Below are 16,779 nucleotides of genomic sequence, written 5' to 3'. Positions count from 1 at the left end.
TTTAAGAATGACAGGTATGTATTTATGAAAAAGTCTCTCTGCATCTGGAGAAGCGATAACAGCAGATTCATTTGGATCCCTCTGATGGTTCTTTCATTGCACTTTTTCTATTTTACTTCTCTTTCTTTCTCTTTTTCTCTCTTTTTTCTCTCTTTCTCACACACTCTCCCCCCTTCTTCCCCTCTCTCCACAGTACTGTGCGCCTCCCATAGTCTCTCTCTCTCTCTCTCTCTCTCTTTCTCTTCCTATCCCTCTTTCTTTCTCTCCCTCTATTTCCTGCAGTTTCCTGCAGTTCCTCCCCTACACACTGTCTGTCTCAGTTTCCTGCAGTTCCTCCCCTACACACTGTCTGTCTCAGTTTCCTGCAGTTCCTCCCCTACACACTGTCTGTCTCAGTCTCCTGCAGTTCCTCCCCTACACACTGTCTGTCTCAGTTTCCTGCAGTTCCTCCCCTACACACTGTCTGTCTCAGTTTCCTGCAGTTCCTCCCCTACACACTGTCTGTCTCAGTTTCCTGCAGTTCCTCCCCTACACACTGTCTGTCTCAGTTTCCTGCAGTTCCTCCCCTACACACTGTCTGTCTCAGTTTCCTGCAGTTCCTCCCCTACACACTGTCTGTCTCAGTTTCCTGCAGTTCCTCCCCTACACACTGTCTGTCTCAGTCTAAATCATGGCATTATGAGAAAGGAGCTCTCACTCTTCTGTCACATAAAACACTATGTTGAGAAGAGCTTTGAAACACACAAAAAAGTCAGTTCTCCTTCCTCCTCTCCCCCGTCTTTTCTCTCTTTCGCTTCCAGCACATGCTGGATAGGAAAAAGATTTTCCCTTTATATACGGTTTGGAACATACCTGTGAGCCAATTTTGAGTATGAAATCTATTTCCAAAGACATGGCATTAAAATTGTATAATGTGAAAGTGACATGTGAGGATAATTTAAAACACATCCCCTGAGGATTTGGGCCTCGTTATTAATGGTGGGGGTCGAGAATTGATATCCATATTGGGATCATGGGTTTCATAGAAGTGCTTTATAATATATAGTGCTGTATAATATAGTCTAGATAGCACCACCCACTGGGCACAGACGTGAGTTCAACATATAGTTTTGTATTACATTTGGTTGAGTTGTAAACTAACGTCAATTCAATGTGAAATCAACAACAAATGTCACCATGTCATTGGATTTATGTTCGTTTTTTATTTTTTATTCCCTTACGTTGATGACTTTTTGCAAGTACAATCAGTTTTCCATGGAGATTCAGCGTCATCGAATAGACATTTTGTGTTAAAATGACATGGAAACAACTTTGATTCCACCAGTCTTTGCCCATTTGTTGGCATGGTAATAGAGCTTAAAGCTGGGTGGCTCTAGTGTTTCAGATGATCTACGCTAGGTCATTCTGACACTGTCTGCTACCCACTAAACAGAGTGGGACATTTTCACCTCTGCAGACATTCTGTGCCCAGTTGGGTTTCATAATTCAGGGATGCAGTGGAACACATGTTATCATGACTGGATCATAACAGTGTCACGACTTCCGCCGAAGTCGGTCCCTCTCCTTGTTCGGGCGGCGTTCGGCGGTCGACGTCACCGGCCTTCTAACCATCGCCGATCCACTTTTCATTTTCCATTTGTTTTGTCTTTGTTTTACACACCTGGTTTCAATTCCTCAATTACATGTTCATTATCTAACACTCTGTTTTCTCCATGGTTTTTGTGCGTGATTGTTTTATGTATGTTCGGTCCGTTATTGTGGGCTCGGTATTACGACATGTTATTGGAATATTTGAGTAAAGTTACTTGTGTTACTCATCTCTGCTGTTCTGCGCCTGACTCCTCTGCACCAGCTACACTCAGACCATTACAAACAGTCCCACATCGTCTCACTCACCCAGACAGTCTGCAGAAAGCATTAGTCCATGTGTATTATGCCCATGTTTCTCAAACTGCCCTGGGTTGGTTTAGATAGACGAAGCAGATGTGGGGGAGAGTTTAAACCCCTCCTGTACACTGTAAGAGGACCAGTTTGAGTCCTGGTCTCCTGATCCAGTCAGTGTGGTGTAGACTGATTAGTGGACTTGGAGGTCCACCCTCTCTACCTGATTAGTTACTGTATGTGGTGAGTCAACAGTCCTCCATCCAACTACTGTAGCTAATCTGTGGGGAAGGGAATACCATTCTAAATACAAGCACACATCAAGAGATGTGCTTGAAATGGCAGACAGCCCTGTGCTACAGTGTCTGTTACTTCTAAACATCAAAAAGAATGACTCATTCACCTGATTTGTTTTAACCACCGTGAAGTACAGTCTGCTTCATGGCATGTGCACAACATTTTCTTGGAGACAGAAATATAATTTGAAGTACCGCTACCTAAGGGCTGTGTTATTTTTTTCAAAGGAGCCCTTCCTGTTGTTTGTCATGGAGGGGACCTAAGTATAGCTTGAGTGTGTGTGTGTGTGTGTGTGTGTGTGTGTGTGTGTGTGTGTGTGTGTGTGTGTGTGTGTGTGTGTGTGTGTGTGTGTGTGTGTGTGTGTGTGTGTGTGTGTGTGTGTCAGAGGGTCTACTCTGCTCTCTCTGAGAGACCGGCCCTGTCCCCAAGCCTTACCAGACTTTTCCTATGTTGTCTCTCCAGTCTCTGTGGGTTTTAGTTATATAGTCGGGTTTGGATGGAAGTTACACTCCTGTCTTTCTTTCTCTTTCTCTGTCTTCCCAATTGTATTTTGTATTTGTATTTATTATTTATTATGGATCATTAGCTCTTCCTGGGGTCCAGCAAAATGAAGGCAGTTATACATTTTAAAAACATTACAATACATTCATAACAGATTTCACAACATATAAAGTGTGTGCCCTCAGGCCTCTATTCTACTACCACATATCTATAACACAAAATCCATGTGTACATGTGTGTATAGTGCGTATGTTATTGTGTGTTGGTATGCATGTGTCTATGTTTGTGTTGCCTTACAGGTCCCGCTGTTTCATAACGTGTATTTTTATCTGTTTTTTTAATCTAATTTTACTGCTTTGATGAGTTACTTGATATGGAATAGAGTACCATGTAGTCAAGGCTCTATGTAGTACTGTGCGCCTCCCATAGTCTCTCTCTCTCTCTCTCTCTCTCTCTCTCTCTCTCTCTCTCTCTCTCTCTCTCTCTTTCTCTCTCTCTCTCTCTCTCTCTCTCTCTCTCTCTCTCTCTCTCTCTCTCTCTCTCTCTCTCTCTCTCTCTCTCTCTCTCTCTCTCTCTCTCTCTCTCTCTCTCTCTCTCTCTTTCTATACTGAGACAAAAAGTCAGCCAGACACACAATAGATGTCTGGAGAGCTCTGCTCTCCACTCTCCCTTTTAGGGAAGTCCTTCTCCAGCTGGATTACTCTCCATGTTTTCCCCTGCTATCTGTGAGCCTCCCCAGTAACCCACTGCTGCATGTAGCTGCCTGCTCTGGGTTAAAGACCACTGTCACGGGTAATTATGGTGCAGGCTGCGTCAGAACAGCCCAGCCCACCCCGCTGCACATTTAAACATTAGAGGGATTTCTCCAGTTGCTATTTTCCTTGACTTTCATTGGTTTAAAAATGTCCCTGTTGTGTTTGAGGGCATCCAGTCCCGTTATTACACAGCGGCCTAGACTCTGAGGCAGTCCAGGGCTAATTGCTCCAGTGTGTGGAGCTTTGCTCTGCCGGGCGGGTAACACGAACAGGCCTCCTCTCAACCACTGGGTGGGTCTCCGTCAGACATGATGAGCCGTATCTCTCTCTCTCTGCCTGCCTGCCCAGGGACTCACGCTGCCTGCATCCCTGTGATTCTGTTATGTTAGACTGCAGGGCAAGACATCCAAACAAATGAGCTTCCGCTTCTGACTTCTTTCATGAACACAATATGGGACATAGAGAGACTACTGTAACGATTGTTCTCCTCCTCGTCTGAGGAGGAGCATGGATCGGACCAAAACACAGCTTGTGGAGAATACATGTTTGATTTATTTTTAAAGAAGACGAAACGAAGAACACTGAAAAAACGATATAAAACAACAAACGACGTCAACAGACCTGAACATGTGAACTTACATATAACGAAGAACGCACGAACAGGATCAGACTAAACAAACGAAACAGTCCCGTGTGGTACAAACACTGACACGGAAAACAAACACCCACAAAACACACGTGAAACCCTGGCTGCCTAAGTATGATTCTCAATCAGGGACAACGATTGACAGCTGCCTCTGATTGAGAATCATACCAGGCCGAACACACAAAATCCCAACATAAAAATCACACATCGACAACCCACCCAACTCACGCCCTGACCATACTAAATAAATACAAAAACAAGGGAAAACAGGTCAGGAACGTGACAACTACAACATTTTGGGAATGATAAATTGTAAAAATTTCCATTTGTTACTGTTTATATTATTTAGTGCAATTTGTGGTATGTCTATTCTAATATGTGCGTTATTAATGCACCACTCTTCCTGGGTATTATTTCTGCTGATGGTCTCAGTCTGGTGTGTACTCTGCCCCCACTGTTTCATCTGATTGTCCTTTAGGGAGAAAAGCAGCTCCTAGAAAAGTAAACACAAAGGGAAACCTACGGAGCAGTATATATGGCATAGCAGAGCTCCTGTGGTTTCAAGTCTCTGCTCTGCTCTGCTCTGCCCTAACCTAGCGTAGCAGGCGTATAAGATACGTCTGAAACTACATCCCCTAAGTCAGGGTCATTCAACTCTTACCCTACGAGGTCCGGAGACTGCTGGTTTTCTGTTCTTCCTGATAATAAATTGCACACACCTGGTGTTCCAGGTCTAATTCAGTCCCTGATTAGAGGGGAACAATGAAAAAATGCAGTGGAACTGGCTTCGAGGTCCAGAGTTGAGTTTCAAGGCCCTACATACTGGGCTTGATGAGGAGAAGAAACAAACATGTTGGGGGAGGTGGTCTTCTGCACTTTTCAACCAATCTAGTAAATGTGGAGGAGGAGTTAAGATGGATTGTCGCCTTGTTAACGGCTTAGTGGAACTTAGTGGAACTTAGTGGAAAACCGGAACATCTAGCTCTCAACTTCTGCTCCCTGCTGCTGATTGGCTGAGGCAGTTTATTTGCACATGGAACTGATGTGATTTGACCGTGGCATTTAGTCCCGAAATCCAAAGTGACTCATACTGGAAGCTGCGGACATCAGGGTTTTGTTTTGGATCTATGTTCCTGCTATTGTAGAAGTCCCAACTGTTCCCTGCTATTGTAGAAGTCCCAACTGTTCCCTGTTTAAAAGAATGCTCTAAATGAAAAAGGGCTGACATTACATGATGTTGATGGATGATGTTTGACATGTGCTCTGTTTCTCCTTTCCTATACTACTCATGGCTTGGTGATGTGTTTTAGTTTGTATTCAATAACAACACCTTTTTCTCTCTCCCTGTCTTTCTAGTTGTGTGTCCACTGACCTGTATGAATGGAGGGGTGTGCAGCTCGCGGACTCACTGCCTGTGCCCGCCAGGTTTCACTGGTCGGCTGTGCCAGTTCCCGCTACGGCAGATGCCCGAGGCCCAGGCGGCGCGTGGCAACAAGCAGCCCGTATACACCCTGTCGGTGCTGCCAGACGGCCAGAGCCAGGGAGAGCAGGCGGCCATGGGGCGACCACAGCTGACACAGACCCACTCTGTGTTCACCCTGCCCCTGGCACAAGGGGCAGGTCACCACTCATCAGAAGGTACCCATCATGTCAAGCTGTTGTCACTGAAACCACAGCCACATTTCTGTATATTTTAATACCTGTGCCAATATACAGTGGCAAGAAAAATAATGTGAACCCTTTGGAATTACCTGGACTTCAAATAAATTGGTCATAAAATTTGATCTGATCTTCATCTAAGTCACAACAATAGACAAGCACAGTCTGCTTACACTAATAACACACAAACAATTATACGTTTTCATGTCTTTTTTGAACACACCGTGTAAACATTCACAGTGCAGGGTGGAAAAAGTATGTGAAACCTTGGTTTTAATAACAGAAATAACCTCAACCAAACATTTTCTGTAGTTGCAGATCAGAACGGCACAACGGTCAGGAGGAATTTTGGACTATTCCTCTTTTCAAAACTGTTTCAGTTCAGCAATATTATTGAGATGTCTGGTGTGAAGCGCTCTCTTGAGGTCATGCCACAGCATCTCAATCGGGTTGAGGTCAGGACTCTGACTGGGCCTTTCCAGAAAGCGTATTTTCTTCTGTTGAAGCCATTCTGTTGTTTATTTACTTCTGTGTTTTGGGTCGCTGTCCTGTTGCATCCCCCAACTTCTGTTGAGCTTCAATTGGCAGACAGATAGCCTTACATTCTCCTGCAAAATGCCTTGATAAACTTGGGAATTCATTTTTCCGTCGATGATAGCAAGTTGTCCAGGCCCTGATGCAGCAAAGCAGCTCCAAACCATGATGCTCCCGCCAACATACTTTACAGTTGGGATGAGGTTTTGATGTTGGTGTGCTGTGCCTTTTTTTCTCCACACATAGTGTTGTGTGTTTCTTCCAAACAACTCAACTGTAGTTTCATCTGTCCACAGAATATTTTGCCAGCGAATCCAGATGCTCATTTGCGAACTTCAGACGTGCAGCAATGTTTATTTTGGACAGCAATGGCTTCTTCCGTGGTGTCCTCCCATGAACACCATTCTTGTTTAGTGTTTGACGTATCATACACTCATCAACAGAGATGTAAGCATGTTCCAGAGATTTCTGTAAGTCTTTAGCTGACACTCTAGGATTCTTCTTAACCTCATTGAGCATTCTGCGCTGTGCTCTTGCAGTCATCTTTGCAGGACGGCCACTCCTAGGGAGAGTAGCAACAGTGCTTAACTTTCTCCATTTATAGACAATGTGTCTTACCGTGGACACCATGTGCTTCAGTGTAGCAGTACACCTCTCCCTTAGATACTTTTGGAACCCTTTCCAGCTTTATGCAAGTCATCAGTTCTTCATCTTGGGTCTTCTGAGATCTATTTTGTCCGAGACATCAGGCAATGCTTCTTGTGAATAGCAAACTCAAATTTTGTGAGTGTTTTTTATAGGGCAGGGCAGCTCTAACCAACATCTCCAACCTCATCTCAATGATTGTACTCCAGGTAAGCTGACTCCTGACTGCAATGACTTTTGGAGAAGTCATTAGCCTAGGGGCTCACATACTTTTTCCAATGTACACTGTGAATGTTGAAATGATGTATTCAATATAGACAAGAAAAATACAAGAACTTGTGTGTTATAAGTTTAAGCAGTCTGTGCTTGTCTGTTGTTGTGACTTAGATGAAGATCAGATAAAATTTTATGATCGATTTATGAAGAAGTCCAGATAATTCCAAAGGGTTCACATACTTTTTCTTGCCACTGTAGAAGTTTATTTTGGGTGACATTATACAGAACTGTAGTCATATTCATGTTATCTCCCATGTGTTTCTCCCCCCCCCCCCTTCACTATCGCTCTCTCTTTTCAGTGCAGTTTAATGTGCGTGTCCACCATACACACGACACATCCGTTGTCATCCGTCCTCTCGACCAATCTAATTCCAAGCCCCCTCATAAAACTGTGACACGCTTGACCCCTCAGACGCACAAACCCAGGGGGCGGTGCTTCCAGGAGACCACACCCAAACAAGCTGTGAGTTACACCGCCCATCAACACAGTGATTAACACTTTACATTCAATAAATGTATTGTGGTTTTTTCAAATGCTATTTTGTGCATTTCCCTCTTTCACACCATGTGCTTCAGTGTAGCAGTACCCCTCTCCCTGTACTGACCAATCAGGAGGACTGCTGTGGAAGTGTGGGGAACTCCTGGGGACAAAACAAATGTTATAAATGTCCCAAGCTACCATGTGAGTACCAATTGCCTCAGTGTGTGTGTGTGTGTGTGTGTGTGTGTGTGTGTGTGTGTGTGTGTGTGTGTGTGTGTGTGTGTGTGTGTGTGTGTGTGTGTGTGTGTGTGTGTGTGTGTGTGTGTGTGTGTGTGTGTGTGTGTGTGTGTGTGTGTGCGTCCTTTCTGAAATACTGGTGATCTGCCATTCTTTCATTTGCGATCTTCTGTCCTCCATCTCTAACTGTATATCTGTCATGTATCTTGATTATTATCTGTCAATGTGTGATAACTGACTTTCCATTGTTTATAATCTGACTCCTTGGCAGATCTGGATCTCTCTGCTGTTATAGGCATTAAGTCATTTGTTCACGGAGCAAAAAACATCAAGCGTCCCCACAAATCATTCATTCCCAGCTCATGTCATTTTTTCCCTGCGTTAACACAATAAATGTATGTGTATGTCTCTGTTTTATAAGCGTGTGTGTGTGTGTGTATTTGTGTGTATGAGCTCAAGTGAGAGAGAGAGGGAGAGAGAGAGAGAGAGAGAAAGAGAGGGAGAGAGAGAGAGAGAGAAGTACCCTGCAGTTACGTGTCTTCCCATGTGCCAGGCCAGTGGAATACTGTCATCAAATTTCCGAAGATTGAATTTCAAGCTGCGCCCCACGAAAATCTTGTCCACTTCATTTTTCTATTACTCCATTCCTCAATTGTGAGTCAGACAAAGAAACCTTTGTAAGAAAAGGATAGTTCTGGTTATTCTTTAAATTTGGGACAGCGGGATCCCTGTCTGGCATGCTTCTCGTCTATTTTCTAGTAACGTTGTAGGAACGTTGTATTGTTTGTATGAAAAGGCTTCTGTGAATGAACAGACAAAAGGGAGAAGCGGAAAATATGATTCTGGGCCTTTCTTGGGAAGCATTGAACTTTTTAAAGTTGTACTTTTCTTTCAATCTATTTTTGAAAGGTATTCTGGGGGAAATGTTCCCACAGTTTTCTTGACATATTTCTGCCTGGTAGTCATCAATGCACTCATCGATCACTGTTTTCTATATTTTTCTATCTTCATTTGATTCATTTCTGTTTAATCTCTATTTCCCAGATGAGGTGGAGTTTGTTTGGTGTGTTTGTTTTACCCCTCTTTTGTTTTCCTCCTCGTAGTACTCCTTGGTTCTCTTGCTCAGACTTGGGATTCCCAGAATCCAGAGGAGGCTGGTGGGAGGAGTTATAGGAGGACGGGCTCATTGTATTTGCTCGAATTGAATAAATGGAACGAGAGCAAACACATCAAACATATGGAAACCACATTTATTCCATTCCAGCCATTACAATGAGCCTGTCCTCCTATAGCTCATCCCACCAGCCTCCTCTGCCGTAATCTCTCAAACCTAGGCTCTGATCAATCATTTGTCCCATGGTATTACACACACTTACTATGTTGACAGTGTGTCCAGACAAAACAAGGAACAGCTGAATGAGCTAGCTGCTTAGTGTATGACTAACTGGAAAAAATTATCTCAGACCCTACTCCTATTAGAAACAGAGTAGGAGAGTTCTGACGTAGGATGATGCCATTACTGGATTAGTCTTTGTTCTCAGATTCGCAAACATTTCTAGAATGTTCTACCCAGTGTTTGATGAATAGTATTTATTTTTGTTGATGAGCTGTGTGTAGTGTGTCCCCTTCCCCTCGCATTCCTACATTTTGTCCCCCCTTTTTTCACCCCTCATTCCCTGCTTTCCCCCTCAGATGCTGGAGTGAAGCTGCAGACCATCATAGAGGACTATGGTTCCACCTGCCCTCTGGGCTACAAGAGACTCAACAGCACCCACTGTCAAGGTAACATGAACCAAGTTTTGTTTGGTACACATTTGGTATGAGTGTAAATCTTTGCCCATGTCCTACAGCTACTGCTTCTCTGACAAGCCAATCCTCACTTTCTCTTTCACTCTCTCTTCCCTCACTCTGTCCCCCACTCTCTCTCTCCGCCCACACTCTCTCTCCCCCCACTCTCTCTCTCCCCCCACTCTCTTTTTCTTTGCCACTCACCTGTAAGACATCAACGAGTGCACCATGCAGGGGGTGTGTCAGAACGGGGACTGCCTGAACACCCAGGGTAGTTTCCTGTGTGCCTGTAAGCCTGGCTTCACCCTGGACAGGACCAGATGTGTGGGTGAGACTCAGAACCTTTTCCAGACAGACCTGTGCCCAGATTCACAAAACACTTATTTCGCAAAACCTTAAGAAGCTTCTTAAGAAAAAAAATCAAAAGTTCATAAGTGCAATTCCTCCAACATTTCTTAATAATTCATGATTTCCTGATGAACTTTTCAAATATCTGCTTTAGCTTGTATCAGGAATCAAGGTAAGACCCAGATGCAGACTGTCGAAGTAACAATGTTTATTATATCAACAGGGGCAGGCAACGACAGGTCAAGGCAGGCAGGGGACGATAATCCAGAGTATAGGGGCAAAGGTACAGGACGGCAGGCGGGCTCAGGGTCAGGACAGGCAGAGTAGTCGGGCAGGGGGCTCAGAGATAGGAGAGGTAAGGGTCAAAACCGGGGTGGCGAGAAAAGAGAGACTGGGACAAAGCAGGAGCTGAGAAAACCACATGTTGACTTGACAAAAAAGACGAACTGGCAACGGACAAACAAAGAACACAGGTATAAATACACAGGGGATAATGGGGAAAATGGGCGACACCTGGAGGGGGGTGGAGACAATCACAAGGACAGGTGAAACAGATCAGGGTGTGACAGCTAGCGAAACAGATCAGGGTGTGACAGCTAGCTATATAGCTAGCAATGGCAATCACGTTAGCATATTTCGTACCGAGATTATTGTTCTAAAACATGTTCTTGGGTTTAAAATGTTCAGATCAAGTTAAATAAACATGTTTGGTTGCCTTCATTAGCATATTCTCTCACTGCCCTGAGTTTAAGACAATGGTTTACTTATCTTGGAATTAATAACTTTTTCAAGAACAAATTCAATAACTTTATTTTCAAGAATCTAACTTTTAAACTTTTTGCGTAAGGAGAAACATAAGAAATAATGCAAGAACATTTCCAAGAACCTTTAAGGTGAACAGCAAATTTGCTTAACTTTCCTCATGAATCTATAGTTAAGGAAAAAACATTTTCTTAAGGTTTTGTGAATCTGTGCCCTGCTCTACACAGACTCTGCATTCACTCAGCACAGACATATCGTTTTCAGTAGCAGCAGCACTATTCACTTTATTCTCCTGTCTCCTCCCATCTGGGGCTGGTTTAGAGACTGTGAAGTGTTAAATTGTTTTTTTTATTTGTTGGCAATCGAGAGGCTGAAATGTGTTTCACATCCACAAAGCTGTCACCAAAGCAGACAGCTTAGCTTTGATGTCCCAATATTTTGCGTGCTGTCTTTACACATCCATTATTTCCATGATTTAAAATGCCACTCATCTGAAATTATAGAAATTTCATATGATTTTCCTCTCAATAAATAGCACTACGCCGATTTACCTCTTTTGTCAGCCTAAAGTCTTAGCTCAGACCTCTGTTGGGTTTTGCTCTGTTCTGATTGGTCCTGGCTGTCAGAGTCTCCGTCTCCGGTGGAGCAGGCTCAGTGTTTCCTCATGGCAACGGATGCGGGTCGCTGTGAGCACGCCCTACCCACGCGCCTGTCCCAGGAGATGTGCTGCTGCACCGTGGGCAAGGCATGGGGCTCCAGCTGTGAGAGGTGTCCCCAAGACGGCACAGGTCAGTAGAATGCAAGAGGAGAGCGGGGTACATTTTCCAATATTTGACAGGTGATATGCTGTATGATTAGTGCTCATCTGATCCCCTGTTTTTCCTTCTCTGTCCTCTCTCCCTGGTCCCCCAGCCTCCTTCAGCAAGATCTGTCCAGCAGGGAAGGGCTACTTCCTCCATAGTGTCCGGGAGACGGTGGCGTTCCCTCCTCAGATCCACACCAGCCTGGAGCAGGAGCACAAGCAGGAGGGTGAGTACGTCACCGTGGCTTTCCCAAGACGTAGATGAAGGCTTGGCATGATTACCTTTGTCTGCCTGCCAACAGATGTCCTACATTCTGGAGTTTCTTAGTCACTTAGAAAGATGATATTGCTAAGCTTGTGAGAGCATTATGTCAGGTTATTGGGATGCCTTCATATTATTGTTATTTAATAGTTCCTAAAATTCATAATCTGTGAATTACAATATGTAATTATTCTGCATTTTTACCTGTTTTTCTCTGTGGTTTCTCTTTTCAGAAGTCAAGCCCCCGGTAAGAATCTATTTTCCTTTAGACAACAGTCATTGTGTGAGAGACTGTGTGTGTGCAGCTCCTCTTACATTTGACATTTTTGACATTTTTTGTCGTTTGGCAGACGTTCTTGTCCAGAGCACTTACAGTAAGTAGTGAGTGCATACATTTTCGCCATGGGTGCAACTTTGGTTTTAGAAGTGGAGGGGCCTATTTTCTTTTTATCCAGTTGGATAAACACTCCAAACAGCCTACCCGACGCTCTGAGGCTTCCGCATGGTCCTAAAGCACACCGTTGCCTCGTTTTGTATCACATTCCAGTGATAAAACTGGAGGGAACAAAAATGCAAGTTCAGAATGTCCCCAGTGAAAGTTGTGCCCCTGCATTTTCATACTGGCCTGTGTCTCTATGTCCTGTCCTGTAGGAGGAGCCTCCAGAGACGACCACACCCATGCAGCTCTCCACCCACGCCCCCCGCGGCCCTGGTACGCCCTCTCATTCCTTTATTCTTTATTTCACTTGAATTCATCCAGAAAGTCCTGTTGAGGTCAAGAGAGACCTTTTACTAGGAAAGCCTGATGATATTCAGGGAGACATGGGGCATTGAGTGGGTCTGTGTGTTTCTCTGGTTGATCCTACAGAGATCATCACCAAGCCCACCCCTCCACCCATCATCAGGTTGAACCCAGACAGTGACCCCCTGGAGGTGGCACAGACGCAGGTCTCACGTGAGTTCCACTACACAGTCCAATCAAAACGACCATCTCATGGTCACATTAAGAGCTGCAACGTTGTCGTCTCCATGATGGGATGTACAGTCCAGAGATCAACCGTCTTATGTAGATTGCTGTGTGCCCCCCTCCCCACAGCAGAGACAGACGAGTGCAGGCTGAACAGGAACCTCTGTGGCCATGGGGAGTGTGTCAATGTGCACACTGGCTACAAGTGTGAGTGCTACGCTGGCTACCGGCTCCACCCTCAGAGGAACGCCTGTGTGGGTAAGTCAAGGGACTGACAGAGACATGTCCAAAAGAATGGGAGGTATTTACTGGGCAAAGTATTTTGACCAGAGCCATATAACGAACCATATTTCAGAATAGTTTCATTGAACTTGCGTGTCAATTCTCAAAAGGAGTTGTAACCTCCCAATTCCCTAAACCTCCAAGTTACCCCTCTCTACCAGATGATGATGAGTGTGATGCTGAGCCATGTGGCCATGGAAGAGGCATCTGCATCAACACAGAAGGCTCCTACCGCTGCCGTTGTCTCCATGGCTACAAGCTCTTGGTGTATCATGGGAAACTCAGATGTGTAGGTGGGTGGTGTGTGGGTTTATATGTTTTATTTTCTCTGTTTCTCGCTGTTTTGTCTTTACGTTGTCACTTGTGATTTCTCATTAGTGTGTTTTGGACTTATCTTTAGATGTGAATGAGTGCTCCAAGCCGGACATCTGTGGGCAGGGGGGTCAGTGTGTTAACCTGCCAGGGTCTTATAAGTGTGATTGTCACAAAGGCTTCAGGAGCAAGTCCCAACGCCAGCCAGCCTGTGAAGGTATGCACTGCTGCTGTCCTCGTTTCTCTATTCGTAGGGTGCATGTTTGTCTACATCTGTGTGTGTTCTATGTGTAAGTACACTGAGTGCATAAAACATTAAGAATGCTCATTCCATGACATAGACTGACCAGGTGAATCCAGGTGAAAGCTATGATCCCTTGTTGATATAAGTTGTTAAATCCACTTCAATCAGTGTAGATGAAGGGGAGGAGACAGGTAAAATAAGGATTTTTAAGCCTTGGGTCAGCGTCCCTGTGGAACGCTTTTTACACCTTGTAGTTCATGCCCCGACAAATTGAGGCTGTTCTGTGGCCATAAAGGCGGGGGGGTTCCTAATGTTTTCTACACTCAATGTATGTGTATGTGTGTCTGCATTGGTTTAATAATGCTCTTGTGTGTATGAATGGCTGTGTTTGTCTGGTGTATTCTCTTGTCTCAGATATAAATGAGTGTCTGGACCCCAGCAGCTGTCCCAATGAGCAGTGTGAGAACACTCCAGGCTCCTATGAGTGTGTTCCCTGCTTCTCTGGTCACCAGGCCCAGGGTGGGGTCTGCTACGGTGAGACCTACATCTTCATACACATTGATAAACACATACTAAAGAGAACACACACACCAATCAACTCCCTTTGTTACCTTTAACTGTCTATCTCGCTGTTGTTCTATGGTTTCTAACTAACATTACGTTTGGTGATGTATTGCCACCTAGTGGCCATGTCACCGTAGTCGGCGTTACTGAATGGTGAATAGGATAGTCTTATGGAAAAACTATGAAGGCCAGTCAAATAAGTAGATAAAGTATAATATTGATTCTGAACATTTAATATGTTGATCTTCCCCAGTGTGTTTTGTCTGAACCATGACATGGAAGGTATTCACTATTCAGAGCTGTGTGATGGAGAGAATGGACTTGATCAGTCATAGTCAGTAAATCAGCCAGAGGGAGTCTGACCCAGACACACAGCAGCAGGCAGGATTCCAACGGGCACCAAGCGAATCCAGTCAGTCAGGGCTGTGTAGAGCTGGTATTCCTCTGTATTACTGAATGTGTTTCTATCCCCCCATACTCCACCCCTACCCCCTGCAACCTGCAACCAATTGTTTATATAAACACTAGATGACTGATAGGGATCGCTGTGCTGAAGCCACCGTGCCCCCATCTTGATACCCCCACCGTTGTAAAAAATATTTTGGAAGCTATATAAATGCATGCATTAATGTCTACATTCGTTTTTTTGTCACGTTTATTATATTACAGACACCTTAATGAATACGTTTAAATTATATTATGTGAGCTAAACATAAAAATACAAAATGAAAAAAATTAATAAAGCATTTCCTACATTTTCATATCTGTTTTAGATTACTAATGTTACTGTCCCCACTACAACAACCAAAATACTTAAATACATGTAATTCTGTCCTTGAAACATTCAATTGAAATACTGTAGAATTCCATGAATTCCTGTGGAGGACTGCTCCTACTGGGGAGTGCCAATATGGATGACCGATGGCTTCAAAGTCTCTCAATGATCAATACATAGCATCAATAATCTAGGGTTTATATACCATAAGTATACCAAACATTAGAAACATCTTCCAAATATTGAGTTCTACCCTCCCCCCCCCTTTTTTGCACTCAGAACAGCCTCAATTCGTCAGTTCATGGACTCAACAAGGTGTCAAAAGCATTTCACAGGGATGCTGGCCCATGTTGACTCCAAGGATTCTCAGAGTTGTGTCAAGTTGTCTGATGTCCTTTTGGTGATGGACCTTTCTTGATACACACAGGAAACTGTTGAGCGTGAAAAACCCAACAGCGTTGCAGTTCTTGAAACAAACCGGTGCGTCTGGCACCTACTAACATACCCTGTTCAAAAGCACTTAAATCTTTTGTCTTGCCCATTCACCCTCTGAATGGCACACATACACAATCCATGTCTCAATTGTCTCAAGGTTTAAAAATACATTTTTTACCTGTCTCCTCCCCTTCAGCTATATTGATTTAAGTGGATTTAATGAGTCACATCAGTGAGGGATGTGTTGTATACTCAGTGTAAATCACTGCCTGCAATCCCTCTCTTTCCACTAGATGTCAATGAGTGCCAGAAGCGTGGGGTGTGTCCCAACGGGCGCTGTGAGAACCTGCCAGGAACCTACCGCTGCATCTGTAATGAAGGCTTCCTCCCAGCTGCAGACAGCAAAGGCTGCAGAGGTCAGTGTACTCATTAACATTGAATATAATATATTTTAGTTCTACACACACACCATTATATGCTTGCAGACTTGCAGTGGTATAGTGTTTACCAGTATTTCTTCATAATATTGAACAAAGAACACCAATGGGTGTACAGGTTTTATTGACAGACTGCATGTCTCCTTCTCTCCCCTCCAGACATTGACGAGTGTGAGGATGAAAGACTGTGTGCCAACGGGCGCTGTGTCAACACAGAAGGCTCCTTCCAGTGCCAGTGCTACCCAGGATACCAGCGCACTCAGGAGGGCAGCCATTGTGAAGGCAGGAACTACTTCCTATTAATCACATCACTATAGCTTCATGGACATGTTAACAATGTTTTTACACTACTAGTGAAGTATGAGTAACATGTCCACTGTATAGAGCTGGTGATCAAACACACAGTTGCCGTTTGATTGTGGTCTTTTCCTCCCTCAGATATAAATGAATGTGAGCGTCCCTCTAACTGCCAGAGGGGGCGCTGTATCAACAGCATGGGCTCCTACCGCTGTGAATGTCAGAAGGGCTACATGCTTGTCGGAGGGAGGCGGTGCCAAGGTCAGTCAGTCTCCACCCTCTCTATGAGTTCAGGGAAATAAAAGATATACTGTCAACCAACTTGGCAGTGGAGCTCTGTAATTATTTGAAATGATCATAAGTCAAGCTTAAAGGTCCAATGCAGTCGTTTTTATTTCAATATCAAATCATTTCTGGGTAACAATTAAGTACCTTACTGTGATTGTTTTAAATTAAAATGTTAAAAAATAAACCAAATTAGCTTCTTGAGAGCAATATCTCAAGCAATAATTTTGAGAGTGGTTTAACTTCTCTGTGCTACGGATCCCTTTTACGGGATCACTTTCCTAAACAACCGCTAGAATTGCAGGGC

At 44.1% G+C, this 16,779-nt stretch overlaps 1 protein-coding gene across 4 annotated transcripts in view; it reads left to right on the top strand.

Annotated features, from left to right (window-relative positions):
• LOC139552565 (latent-transforming growth factor beta-binding protein 3-like) overlaps nucleotides 1-16,779 on the top strand; it is a 55,365-nt gene that overhangs the window by 30,300 nt on the left and 8,286 nt on the right. For all 4 annotated transcript variants that reach the window (XM_071364406.1, XM_071364404.1, XM_071364402.1 and 1 more), the window contains exons 2-18: nucleotides 5,437-5,718; nucleotides 7,494-7,657; nucleotides 7,771-7,876; nucleotides 9,605-9,694; nucleotides 9,912-10,028; nucleotides 11,437-11,598; nucleotides 11,723-11,839; nucleotides 12,108-12,121; nucleotides 12,526-12,586; nucleotides 12,743-12,829; nucleotides 12,971-13,099; nucleotides 13,285-13,416; nucleotides 13,524-13,652; nucleotides 14,094-14,213; nucleotides 15,747-15,869; nucleotides 16,050-16,172; nucleotides 16,329-16,448. In XM_071364406.1, coding sequence (XP_071220507.1) covers nucleotides 5,437-5,718; nucleotides 7,494-7,657; nucleotides 7,771-7,876; nucleotides 9,605-9,694; nucleotides 9,912-10,028; nucleotides 11,437-11,598; nucleotides 11,723-11,839; nucleotides 12,108-12,121; nucleotides 12,526-12,586; nucleotides 12,743-12,829; nucleotides 12,971-13,099; nucleotides 13,285-13,416; nucleotides 13,524-13,652; nucleotides 14,094-14,213; nucleotides 15,747-15,869; nucleotides 16,050-16,172; nucleotides 16,329-16,448 — 2,076 coding nt within the window. The remainder of the gene's footprint in view (nucleotides 1-5,436; nucleotides 5,719-7,493; nucleotides 7,658-7,770; nucleotides 7,877-9,604; nucleotides 9,695-9,911; nucleotides 10,029-11,436; nucleotides 11,599-11,722; nucleotides 11,840-12,107; nucleotides 12,122-12,525; nucleotides 12,587-12,742; nucleotides 12,830-12,970; nucleotides 13,100-13,284; nucleotides 13,417-13,523; nucleotides 13,653-14,093; nucleotides 14,214-15,746; nucleotides 15,870-16,049; nucleotides 16,173-16,328; nucleotides 16,449-16,779) is intronic.

This window comes from Salvelinus alpinus, chromosome 24, assembly GCF_045679555.1.
Source record: "Salvelinus alpinus chromosome 24, SLU_Salpinus.1, whole genome shotgun sequence".
NCBI classification, from domain to species: Eukaryota; Metazoa; Chordata; class Actinopteri; order Salmoniformes; family Salmonidae; genus Salvelinus; species Salvelinus alpinus.
The sequence above is the reverse complement of the archived record's forward strand: the minus strand, read 5'-3'. Positions and strand labels throughout refer to the sequence as shown.